At 36.0% G+C, this 13,745-nt stretch overlaps 1 protein-coding gene across 1 annotated transcript; it reads left to right on the top strand.

Moving 5' to 3' along the window:
- Positions 1-4,602: 4,602 nt before the first annotated feature.
- On the top strand, positions 4,603-13,283 carry LOC149480025 (uncharacterized). Its single transcript, XM_089707181.1, has 13 exons — positions 4,603-4,919; positions 5,530-5,772; positions 5,878-6,890; positions 7,367-7,484; positions 7,715-7,897; positions 8,107-8,300; positions 9,916-10,082; positions 10,384-10,490; positions 10,856-10,966; positions 11,347-11,435; positions 11,888-11,972; positions 12,213-12,342; positions 12,767-13,283. The coding sequence occupies exons 1-13, from the start codon at positions 4,753-4,755 to the stop codon at positions 12,791-12,793; spliced, it is 2,634 nt and encodes an 877-aa protein (XP_089563307.1). The 5' UTR covers positions 4,603-4,752; the 3' UTR covers positions 12,794-13,283.
- The last annotated feature ends 462 nt before the right edge of the window (positions 13,284-13,745 follow it).

Raw genomic sequence — 13,745 nt, 5'->3', positions numbered from 1 at the left:
GCCTCTGGGTTGAAGCAATAGGGCAGTCATTTGAAAATGCATTCGAATTTCCTGTCCATTTGTTACATCTGCTAACAGCGATTCTACAGTCAGTCGGTAATGCTTATAAATTCTCCATTCAAGTATTTTCTACTTCGGGAGGCTGCCCACCTTCGAGGGTGCGTGGTGCGCGGGCTGCAAGCAGCCCGCGAGCCTCTCTAGCCTCTGGGTTGAAGCAATAGGGCAGTCATTTGAAAATGCATTCGAATCTCCTGTCCATTTGTTACATCTGCTAACAGCGATTCTACAGTCAGTCGGTAATGCTTATAAATTCTCCATTCAAGTATTTTCCACTTCGGGAGGCTGCTCACCTTCGAGGGTGCGTGGTGCGTGGGCTGCAAGCAGCCCGCGAAGCATCCCAGGGCAGAAATCTTCAGTCAGTTGAAAATGCATAAAAATTCCCCGTCAATTTGTTAATATCTGCTAACAGCGATTCCACAGTCAATTGGAAGTGCTTATAAATTTCCCATTCAAATATTTTCTATTCCGGGGGGCTGTCTACCTTCGAGGGTGCGTGGTGCGCGAGCTGCGAGCAGCTCGCGGCTCATCCCAGGGCAGAAATCTTCAGTCATTTGAAAATGCATTTGAATTTCTTGTCCATTTGTTACATCTGCTAACAGCGATTCTACAGTCAGTTGAAACGGTTTCATCATTTTGAGGTGTCTAATCGATAGTGGGCAGTGACTTTTCATAATAAACTGTTAAAGAGTTTACTTAACACGCTCGTCGCTTCGCTCCTCGCTACCTATTTGAATATTTACGCCGGCCGCTGACGTGACTTGCTCGCTTCGCTCGCTTGGCTAGTGCGATAGTTCAAAAGTAACCTAACTCGCTCGTCGCTTCGCTCCTCGCTGCTTCTTTGAGTATTTACACCGGCCGCTGACGTGACTTGCTCGCTTCGCTCGCTTGGCTAGTGCGGTAGATCAAAAGTTAACCTAACTCGCTCGTCGCTTCGCTCCTCGCTACTTCTTTGAATATTTACGCCGGCCGCTGACGTGACTTGCTCGCTTCGCTCGCTTGGCTAGTGCAGTAGTTCAAAAGTTAACCTAACTCGCTCGTCGCTTCGCTCCTCGCTACTTCTTTGAATATTTACGCGGGCTGCTGACATGACTTGCTCGCTTCGCTCGCTTGGCTAGTGCGGTAGTTCAAAAGTTAACCTAACTCGCTCGTCGCTTCGCTCCTCGCTACTTCTTTGAATATTTACGCCGGCCGCTGCCGTGATTCGCTCGCTTCGCTCGCTTGGCTCGTGCGGTAGTTCAAAAGTTAATAAATATTTTCTGCTCCGGGAGGCTGTCGACCTTCGAGGTTGCGCGGTGCGCGGGCAGCAAGCAGCCCGCGGCGCCGTCTTTTGCCGTTGCTATTCAATTACCCTTCCTACTATGGAAATTTCCATACAAATTTTCGAAAAAAAAAATTTCGCTTTTTACCAAAAATTATTATATGCCTGGAAGCGGACCAGGTTTTGAAGCATTTTTTACTTCGGCGACCCCGACCTAAGTGCCACCGGTTCAGAGAGCCGTTGAATTTCGTGATGTATGGAAAATGGAAACCAGGGGTCGGAGAGAGATTCTGAGTATGCAGTTTTGTAAATATGGCCGATAAGAGCACAAAAGTCAATTTTCAGACCGATCGTAAAGTAACCGGCGCCACCATCTTGGTTTGAAAAATTGGCCATTTTTGAAAAAAAAATGGCGTCCAATTTGAAATTTCTCCATTGCCCTGGTAGCGCCCCATGTTCCTGATCATTTTTTAGTTCTTCACCCCCCACCTATCTCGCGCCGTTTCGGAGAGCCGTCCAATTTCGCGTTGTATGAAACTCGGAAACCAGCTGTGGAAACTCGATTATGAGTATGCCAACTTAATATGCGGCTCGATAAAAGTTCCTGTGCCAAGTTTCAGCGCGATCGGACCAGCGACGGCCGTTTTAGAAATTGTATGGCAGCGGCCATTTTTTCCGCCATTTTGAATTTTTTTCACTATCTGTGGTAATTGCTCGAGGCCTACTCCAAGTTTAGTTCGAGCACCCCACATGTAGCTGCTACCGATTGCGCGGGCCGTTGACCGTCTTCGCGGGCTGTGAAAAAGTTCAGGGTTTCATATTTTTCTGGATATCCTGGGAGCTGGGCGAGTATGAATGCGTCATTGGTGTGTTTCTCCATTGCACCACCTCGGCTATATGCACCTTTTTATGTTTGCGCCAAAAATGGAAAAATTCCAAAATCGAGCGTCCCACTATGGCTCCCTGGTAGCGTCCCAGGGTGGTGATCATTTTTAGTTCCGACACCCCCCACCCAACTCGCACCGTTTCCGCGGGCCGTTGGATTTTACGTTGTATGGAAATTGGAAACGGAGGCCCGGAGCCACTCGAATGGGTCACCGATCGATTCGCCGGCTCGAACAGAGCACGTGTGCCAAATTTGAGACGTAAGGATTCATAAACGGCGATTTTGGCAAAGTACGGCGGCCATCTTGTTTTCGCGAAAATCGCCATTTTTCCACCTCCCCTGGTAATCGCCACCAGTTCCGAGCATTTTTTGTTCAGACACCCCCCCTCCAGGTACCACCGTTTTTGCGCACCTCCAGGGGTCCACTCGGTTTTCGAAGGTGATCGAGATCGCTATATTTTTCCTCTGGTCACTCGGCGCACCTCTACACAATCACATAATTATCCCCCCCACTTTCCACGTAGTTTCCGAGAAAACCGATGTCAGTCAGTGAGTGAGTGAGTGGTAGTGTAGCTTTATATATTATAATAAAAGTAAGTACTTTTTCATAAAAAAGAATAAAAAAGAACTTTCAGCTCGTATTGAACATTTTCAACACAGTATAATAAAGTTAATTTTTGCAAATCTTCCATTGTTTTATTTATTAATCCAAACTAATTACAGAACTTTAAAATTTTCTGATTATACTGTAACTTTTTATAAGACGTTAGGCACTCGAGTGGTTTTGACTGATCATATTACTTGCTCTGTGGACTGATCACGTGATCAAAGTACTGCGAGTACCTTACCTCGAAAACGCCAGTGCTCACAGTAGAATATGGCGGCGATTAATGACGTCATAAATTTCCCTAGGGTACTGCGGCAGTATACTGGCAGTCCATAACGGAACGAATTTTTCTACAGTGATAGCACTGTGCAGTGGTTGCAGTGCATAACGGAAGACACCCTAAGTCTGTGGTTTAAGTATTTAAAAAAAGAAAACAATTTTTATTGTTGTTTGGATTGCTTGATTAGCACCCATAAAGTAATTAGCTTTGGTTCACATTTATTTGAATAATTTTAATGCAATCAGTCAGAATTCAGAACACATTTTTTGGTTAAGTTTTAATAGGGTTCAAACAAGAAGCTTTTATCTAATACACTGGAGATTTCAGTATGAACATTAACTTGTAACAAGAAAATATGACCTTGAACGACGCCTGTATGTTTTTTATCCCTTTCATACCTACTTGCCAAGTTAGGTGTGAAAGAGATAAAAAAACATACAGGCGTCATTCAACGTCATATTTTTTTTTTACAAGTTAATGTTATTACTGAAATCTCCAGTGTATTAGATATAAGCTTCTTGGGTTCAAATCACAGTGAAAGGTAGTGAAAGGGTGGCAACATGGCTTTTTTCTGCAAAATCGCTGACTTGTCACTTGTCATTTCAAAATTCAAGCTTTTATGCTTAGATCATTAAGTAATGGATGGAGTACGCTGGCAAATGTTCTAACTAAACTTTCTGCTGATTTTGGTGCGGGGAGGGCAACTCACACTATTGAAACACAATCACACATTCACAAAAATAATTTGTGTCACGAAAGTCGTAAAAATTTACGACCTTTTAAGCGACGAGTTTTTAAATTCAACTCTATCCCTAAGTTCATAAAGATTAAATTTGTATTTCATTCCAAATTGTCTCGTGGGGAGTGTGGTTCAATATCGCGTTCTAAATTCAACTTTATAACTTAGATCATAAAGATTAAATTTGTATTTCTTTAAAAGATAGTCTCGTAAGGAATGCGGTTCATTATCGCGTTTTAAATTCAACTTTCTCTCTTAGTAGATAAAGATTAAATTTGTATATTTTCTTTCCATGATAGTCTCGTCTCTTTCTCTCTCGAAACATGACTCGATTATTTGTCTTGATCATATCGCTAAACGATACATCGACGATTATTAGAAATTGCATTTAATTAGAAATGTACGTTAAAAAATAAAAAAATATACACAAATTAAAGGTTATTCCATCTTTTTTAATATTCGACATGTTTGAATTGCTTCTGCAAGACTTGACAGTGCAAAACGGCATTTTTAGCGGAGCACTCGCAGACGTCCTTTCGATGTTTTACGAATACGCAGAGTGTTTGTAATCGATTACGCAAGTAGTTTTTATGAAAGCATAAGATTTTTCGATTCGAATAATCTTATACCTCAGCAAAAGGGGAAACGCCTGCGAGTGTTATCCATTACATAATGATCTAAGCTTTTATGCTTCACCGTGGCCCGTGGGACTCCTTTGGTGGCGGATTATAATCACGACCAATGTCCAATAACCATAAACCAAATACCGAAATACGTCACAATTCACATTGACTTTTGAATATAGCAGCAATGGCGAATAGCTTGTTTCTATAATAATATTAAAAGTTTAAGTATTTTATGTAATTACTTCAATAAGTGTTTAATCTCAACGTTGCTTGAATAAATCTTTCATTATACAATCATGATACATTTTAAAGACGGTAAAAACAAATCATCAGCGTTAAGCACAAGATGGGCGCAAATGTCCAAGCAAGAACAAATTATAGAGAGAAAGAAGATGGAGATTCAAGCAAAGCTAGAAGCTCAGAAGCAAGCCGCTGCTTTAGCGGCCCAGGCTAAATTAATAAAGTAAGAATTTGAATCACAACATGTACACAGTACAGCTAATCCTTACACTCCCCAGATATGCCTTACCGCTTGTCGTTTTTATCTGATCCTCCGTAAATAACCGTTAACCTATAAGTATGTTAAGTTCGATTTTTATCACATTTCTGTATTTGCATCTTTACCATATCTTACGGTTCAGGCCCATATAATTAATTTACTTGATAGGTAATAATTAGAAAGCTAATGTTTAGTCGAGTATTTAATTGGAAAGTTGCAAATCCATATGCAGAAAATATTAAATAATTACAATAGAATGTTTTTCTACACGCATCATCATTTTCTGTTACATATATTAATAGTTAATAGTGAGCTATTACTATACACTAAATTTTTTCATTTTTGGTAGAGCGGATGCACTAAGCAGATCACATTGCAATATAATAGTTTGCTATATAGTAATTGTAGTATTTATAAGTTTCTGAGTGATTTAAATCATTTAGTTAACATCAAGTTTTGGTAATCAATTTCTACTGATTAGTGTTATAATCTTTTAACTGTAAATTTTTGTTGAAATTGTAAACATCTTGAACACCGTAAATGGTCATTAAATATAGTTGTTTATTCTATACAGTCCAAGTGCCAAAGAAGAACAAGGGTCTAACAATATTTTTTCAAACGATGGTAGCTTTATGAGTCAGTATAAGGCTCTTATTGAAAAGCAGAACAGAGAGAAAGAAGAAAAGGAACAAAAAGAAAGGCAGGAAGTTATTGAGGCTGAAAAAAAGAATAAAATTGAAGCTAAATCTGAGGCTCAAAGATTGGATGATCATGGATCCAATGACAATCAAGGCAATAACAATGATAGGAAGTCTAGGTATTATAAATTTGACAATTTGAAATGCTTCATGTATATAAATAATAAATATAATATCAACTTATTACTCTTAAACTAAATGCTTATTTTTTTCTTCACTTTCAGTAGAGACAGACAAAGACGATGGGGCGATAGAGGAAAGAACCGATCGCACAGTCCCACTACACCAGTTATTGAAGACAGGAAGAAAGTCATAGATCATAAAAACATACCTTCCCTTATGCAGATACCTGTTATGCCTCCCGAACCTCCATCTCCTACTAATAACCAATGGAACAATGATGATTCTAATGATCCAAATGATTCAGAACATAATAATCAGTCTAGTAGTTCACCTCTACCTGATTCTAGTATGATGCCACCAGGGCCTATGGGCCTTGGCCCTATGGGTTTTGGGCCAATGGGGCCTGGAATGATGGGCCATGGCCCTGGTCCTATGGGTCTTGGTCCTATGGGAAATAGATTCATGGGTCCTGGGGGAAATGGCCCAATGCCCAACAATGGTCCTAATATGGGTCCTGGGCCTATGATGGGTAGAGGTGGTATGCCTCCATTCATGGGTAGGCCACCAAACTTCCCAATGCCACCTAATTTCATGGGTCCAAATGGTCCAGGTGGTCCATGTGGTCCAATGCCACCTAATATGTGTAGACCAAACATGTGCGGTCCAAGGCCGAATGGTCCAATGCCTCCGTTCTTCCCACCATTCCCTAATCCACAAATGATGAGACCCAATGGGCCACCAAATTCAATGTTACCACCAAATTCTATGATGCCTCCTAACTCTATGGGAGATAATAATAATCAAAATAACATGCCATTCATGGGACCAAGGCCTCCTTTCGGTCCAAATGGACCTAACTTTGGGCCAGGGGGACCAAATGGTAATGGACCACCTATGCCCTTTATGCCTCCCAATATGATGCCACCAAATAACATGTCTGGAAACTCTCTACAAGGCATCCCTGAACCAAAACCGTTAGAAGCGGGTAGCATTCCACCACCCGAACCTATGAAACTTCAGAGCATTCCTTCTCCATCACCCCTCCAACTAAACCACATCCCACAACCAAAAGACATGGAGCCAGGAAATATTCCACCACCTAATTCTATGCAAGGTAAGAAGGGCTCATCTAACATTCTTAAAGTCTTTGTACTGATTTTTTTTGTATTTAATTTTGTATTGAATTAAATGTTCAAGCTGATTATAATATATAGAAACAATATATGAAGCTGTGAAATGCCAGTACAAAGACATCAATTGAGTTATAAATCTATTTAATTTATAATATATGAATGTACACAAAAACCTTAGTTCTGTCTCAAATGAAATTAACGCAGTATAACCAAATCAAAACTCTGAAACCAAACCATGGTAAATCAGACATATTCCTGCACTAATTTTCAGTATTTATAATCTGTCCATCTCTTGATTGATTTCTGAAATTTTCTATAACTTGTCACATTTGAGAACTGTATATGTTTGCTTGTTCTAATTGAAAGTATTCGAATCGTGCGCGCATTTTGTACAAGTAATATCGCGCCGAGTGCGTCTTTGCGGCCGATAGAGCGTTTGTTGACTCGTGGTGTGCAGTTTTCTCTGCAGATCGGATGCCGCCGCCCGTCCTTCGAGCCGCCATCGAAGTGGCCACCAACGGCGACCAATGGGAAAATGTCCTGAAAGCCATTCACTCCCAAGACCAAAATATGTGGTAATGCCACTCTAAACAGTCTTGTACCCGGAGGATACGTGCTGTATTCATTTTTATATTTACTTACACGAAACAATCTGTGAAACATTGTTTTCTAATCTTTGTTATCTTAGCTATTAATAATTTGAGAAACACTGATTCACAAGATCGTTTACAGGTTGTTTACATTACAAGCATCCTTTATTTGGTTACCTATTAACATGGGCTGATTAATGAATTGTGTTTTTCAGGTTTCTCCATAATCCGAACTCTAATGAGTATAAGTCGTTTCGCAATATCGTGAATAAGATACGGCATGAAGGGCCGGGCTCGCTCAAACCTGAGGTTAAACCGGAGGATAAATACGAACCTGAGTTTTGTTTGGAAGATGACGACAGTAGCGACTCCAAACCACACACACAGGATAAGTTCAGGTACTTTATAACATTATTTTGCTTTATTGCTATAAATTATAATTAACAGTGAAACTAGCTGATATTTTATATGAAAAAAGGTAACAATTACACACTGCAGAAATTAATGTAAAATTGCGATAAGTAATGGGAATTACATGTTCTTAAATATTATACAGTTTCTAAATATATTGATTCCCAAAAATTATTAACCCTTTTCCTTTAAACAGCAACTACCAAGAGTCACACAACACATACTCAAACGTTAAACCGGAGCACACAAGCTCACAGAGCGATGAAGAATCTGAAGTGAAAAGAGAAAGACGCAAGCGAAAGAAGTCAAGATGGGGAGACGATCCACCAGTCACTGATATTAAACCGCCCGGAGTATTGGTTCCTAATACTTTGCCTCCTGCATTACCAGGTAACTGTGATATGAAATTATTTTAACTAAACTTAACTACTTGAAGGCTAGTTGAAATTTTTTTATTGAATTTCTCTCCAATCACTTGTAACCACAGAACAGTAAAAACATATAGAAGTGCTGTAATGTCTAATTAGTATGAAAACCAGTGTCGCCAAACCCACACATTTAAACCGATAGTTATACAGTACACTACAAGTAAACTATGCCTTTGATTGGACAGCTTAATTTGAGTAAAAACTGACTTAGGTTATAAATTCAGCATTTCAATATGTACCCTAACGCACGATGTTACGGTTTATTTTAGTATAACATCCCTAGGTATATTAGCTGTTTTGTTTCTCATTGCACAGAAATTCCAAATTCGAAAACATTCAGCTACTCCACAACAGAGGGCGTTAGTTTTCGATAGATATAAATTTGAAACGCAACACATAGAGATAAGGTTGAAATTTGTGTCACTCAACATTAATGACATTAACTTGATATTTATCTGATGCTATGCTCTGAGGGATGTCTGCCTTGTTATCGATGATTCACAAATAAATATTTTTTGTGTATTTTTTTTTCTTTCTTTTATATGAGTATAGTATAATGCGTCACATTTTGGAGTATGTTTATTACTACTAAGTACGTCTTTTTATATTATTATTATTAAATAAAAAACGGAATAGAATAGTATAAATCTATATTTACAAAATACAAACAGAAAATATGCATTATTTTAAATCTTGGAACTGCTGTAGGTTTGATGTATCGGTGGCCTTTGTTAGACCGCTTAGTACTGTTCGGCATCCAGTTAACTCGTCACGTTGCATTTATCCATGTCTCTTTTAAATTAGCCTCTTTCGGAAATCTATAAATAAATTAGACAAATGAAAGCTAAGGAAAAATAAAATAAAATTTAATATTTATAATGTTTGTCTTTTCTAAAGTATCGATACTGTCGATATGCACCACAAGCATCACTAAAGCGACATTCGTTTGTTTATTGCAATAATATTCCAGAAAGTCTTGTTTGCTGTTCAATCTATAATAGTACTAATTTCTTATGGATTAAGGTTCATTTTGACTAGATATTTGTATACAATTTTGACAAATTACAAGCGAAGTTATAACATAAAATATTATATGTAAAATAAATAAAAATAAGACTTACCGATGGTATGAAATGCCTCCATTGCTGATATTATTTCGTCTGCTATCATTTTTGCACTCTAATACCGAACAACACGTCCTAAATATTGAATAAATATGGAAAAAAGGTTTGACAGCTGACAACCGACTCGAATATTTTTCTGCGCACAACTGAGAGCAAGTTAGGTGATCTTACCTTACAAGTGACACGTGGGCCACGCCCACATCACACTTCTATCTACTTTACTGTTCTGTGCTTGTAACACTAATGCAAATTTTATTTTCACTTTGGTGTAACAGTTATTCTACAATTTCGCTTTTTGCTTTATTTCAAAAGCAATAGCAAAAATTATATTATTGCATGATATTTAACTGTGAATTTCAAATGTGCTATTTTAGTCATTAGAATTATTATTTACATAATAGCGCCATCCTGTTTAAATAGTATTTCGTAAAAAAATACATTATTTTTCAATAGGTGCAAAATTAGCGAAGATTGATGAGAATGGGTTAAAGTTGACGAGTCTTAATAAAAACAATCCAGCACTAATGCAGTATGCTATGACCAACTATGGAACAACTAATCTGAGCCCCGAGGATTGGGCCAAATGTGAAGATAATTTTAAGTTGAATTTATTGTATCAGGTAATTTATAGTATTCATAGATATATGTAAAAATGTGTGTGTTTACCTTACAATGAGGTTTTTTTTTTAATTACCTTAAAATGAGGTTTATTTTGTAGTATTGTTGAAATTGGAGACATAACTCCTATTATTTTATCTTGCCTCACACTGAAATCTATCTTTTCTTTGTCAAATAATTGTGAAAACGCTGTTAGTTTTTCTCCATTAATAAATGAACATAAAGACAAAAAATAAGCTTGTAACAAAAAAAAAAAGACTTATAATTATAAGACTGGGTTGTAATAATTTTTATTTACTCTAGGATATGTTGAAGAAACGAGAAGAAGTAGAGCGCTTGAACGCAGCTGGTAAGAATAAGTATGAATATGACAGTGATGAAGATACATCAGAAGGTACCTGGGAGCATAGGTAATTAATTTTTTTTTAAAGCATAGGTAATTAAATAAAAACCTTTTCATCTATTGTAAACTGTTTTAATTCATTTTTATAAAATAAAGTATCTTCGAGAACTATGGTTCTCTACAAGGCGCAGTCTTGGCTCAGTGACTGGCTGATTTTAATAATATTTTATGCCTTATTAATAACTTACTGGTCATATGACCAAATGCAAAAAATATTTTTTGCATTAAGATAAATATTTTAAAGTACTTAATTATTTATATTGACAATTTATAAATCTTTCATTCACAAAATCACTGAACTCTCATAATATGTAAACTATTATAATCTACTTCTTAAATAAATAAATAAAATTTATCACATCATCCATACAGATTGCGTGCGAAAGAAATGTGCGCGACGGAGCGATGGGCGGACGAGCTAACAAAGCAAGCGGCAGGGAAACATCACATTGGTGACTTTCTGCCGCCCGAGGAACTGAGGAAGTTAGTATTTATCCATAAACTAGTATAATATGTAGACATATTATATTTTGTTATATATTTGCGATTTTTAAGTGTGTATTTCCGACATAATGTAACAAAAACTGGACGTAAGATTTGAAAGTGTGATATGATTCATTTACTTGAACGTTTATTCATTTATTTACAAACTTCCAATAAGAACTAAATTTTTTGCAATGAAAAAAAATCAATTGAAATTAATAAAAAGTCTATTTAAATAAATAAATTAATAAATTTCAAGGAAACCGTTACTTTGAAAAGACAACACTCAACAAAAATGTAACATTATTTTCACATTGTATGATCTGAATAACTCACAAAATATTTACATGCATATTTCAATAATGATTCAATGTTGTCAGATTCATGGAGAAATATTCGGCGGCGAAAGGTGGCAAGGAGCCAGATTTGAGCGACTACAAGGAGTATAAGCTAAAAGAGGACAATGTTGGTGAGTTTCCTTGAGTGTTTTTTTATCCGTAAAAAAATATATATATTATACTCAGTACCTTAGTACTTCTTAAAGTCAAATATATAATTATTTATAGTTGACATTCGAAGCTATATGATTTTAGTACATTCTGCCAAGAAAACCAATTAAACTGGAAACAGCTTCTTAGCCTAATATTTAACAATGTCTGTATTGCTCCCTAATTACATCAAAATCCATTCAGCCTTTGCGTCGTAACATAATTTAACGCATAGAATTACTCAAAAATTGTAGTAATTGTGAGTCTTAACAAATACGACTTTGTTTATTATAATGGCACATTTCACAATAAATTATAACATTATTAATAACAAGGTGCCGAAATACATATTTCATAGACTTTTTTTTAATAATATTAAACATTAATTAAAATTCATCAATATGTATATATTAAAATAATACTTTCTGTGTAGGTTTCAAAATGCTTCAAAAGTTGGGTTGGAACGAAGGACAAGGCCTCGGCGCGGAGGGCACCGGTATTGTCGATCCTATTAATAAGTGAGTCATTGCACGTTGTACCTTTCGACCCTGACTATTGTAGCTTATTTAAATAGTTATATGATAATGTGATTATAATTTTGTTAATGTGATTGTGACAAAGGTTGTTTAGGTTTTTGTTAGATTTGTGTGACACAAGTTTCTGAACATGTCACCCGACTAAAACGATTTTAAAAACGTTATCACGTTAAAACATTTTTTTTTTTCTATACAAAATTCATCATAATATATTTATTGCAGAGCGAACCAACCAGTAGCGAACATGGGTTTAGGCGCTTCATCATCAGACGCAGTATCACCTGATGACGATGAATTTGACGCGTATCGCAAACGCATGATGCTAGCTTACCGCTTCCGACCTAATCCGCTCGTGAGTATAGTTTCATTTATATAATAGAATATAATTTACTTACTTTGTTAAAAAAAATTGGATAAACTAACACACACGTAATGTTTGTAAATACATCAAAATTAAAAATTATTACTATTAATATTGTATTACTTTTAGAAAGTAAGAAACAATTTTGGTGTGGTAAATGATACGAGGAACAAGAGCGACCATTTATTGACGTTTTAAAACAACTCAACTGCTTTGATTGATTGTAGATTACTTCAAATACAAGTAATTTTCTATTTTAGTATCACATTAAAATGTGCACAATATCCACATAATATAATTACGACATAAACCAATGACTATGTTTCAATCCATTTGTACATAACACAAAACAATTTTATGAATAACGATGCTATATTTGTACCAAAAATGTAACATGATTTCATTTTGTTTGCAGAACAATCCGCGCCGTCCATATTACTGAAGCAGCTACAAATAACCGATGAAGATATTTAACGTAAATCATAAAATATAATAAAGTACACAAATGGAAATAGTTGCTTTAATTGTATTTTTTTAACATTAATATTGTATAAGGTTCATTCTTTGTAACAATTTATCTGTATTAATAAAGACATTGTGATTCAACATTAGGCTTATTGCGAATATGTGATCACTTTTTAAATGTTTTTTTGATCAAAATAAACTTTACCCTCCAAAATAACTTAAAAGTTTAGACTATACCTGTGTTAATTAGTAGTTATTATGTTTTGCATATAAATAGTATTAAGGAATGATAGTTTTATTTTGTATAGTTTTTTATTTAACCACAAAAGCCGCGTACTATGTACCGTTTAGGAAACAATTATTATGTAAGGAAATGTAAGTCTTCGAAGTACACTTCCATTTTGTATTAAAGATTAGGTGTAAAGGTATATGTGAATTATGTTCATAATAAACGATTATAAAATAAATGGTATTTTATTCTTTAATATTCCTCGTTACTAACTTTCCCTGTATTATTTGAATGCACTGTACAATACGCATATATTTTATTTTAATCTATATATACCTACTATATAATAAAAATGAAACCCGTTTCGCGTTGTCACGGCATCACGTGTGAACGGCTGAACCGATTTCGATAATTCTTTTTTTATTATATTCCTTGAAGTAAGAGGATGGTTCTAATATGTAGAGAAAACGTAAATATGTACCACGGGCGAACCGCTAGTGAGTTATATAACTGTAAACTGAATGATAATGTATTTTTAAAAGAACACACTGTGTGTTGTACATTACGATATTACCTACCTGATGGGAAAAGGAAGGATGAGTCGTATACCTAATCTAAAACCTAAAACCTATATAAAAAAATTGTTTTTATTGAAAGCCAAAGGTAATTTATCAAATCAATTAGGGAAAAATACACGTTA

Source organism: Colias philodice, chromosome 19, assembly GCF_061535455.1.
Source record: "Colias philodice isolate Cphi_HAF_F1 chromosome 19, ilColPhil1 Martin Lab GWU primary, whole genome shotgun sequence".
Classification (NCBI taxonomy): Eukaryota; Metazoa; Arthropoda; class Insecta; order Lepidoptera; family Pieridae; genus Colias; species Colias philodice.
The sequence above is the reverse complement of the archived record's forward strand: the minus strand, read 5'-3'. Positions and strand labels throughout refer to the sequence as shown.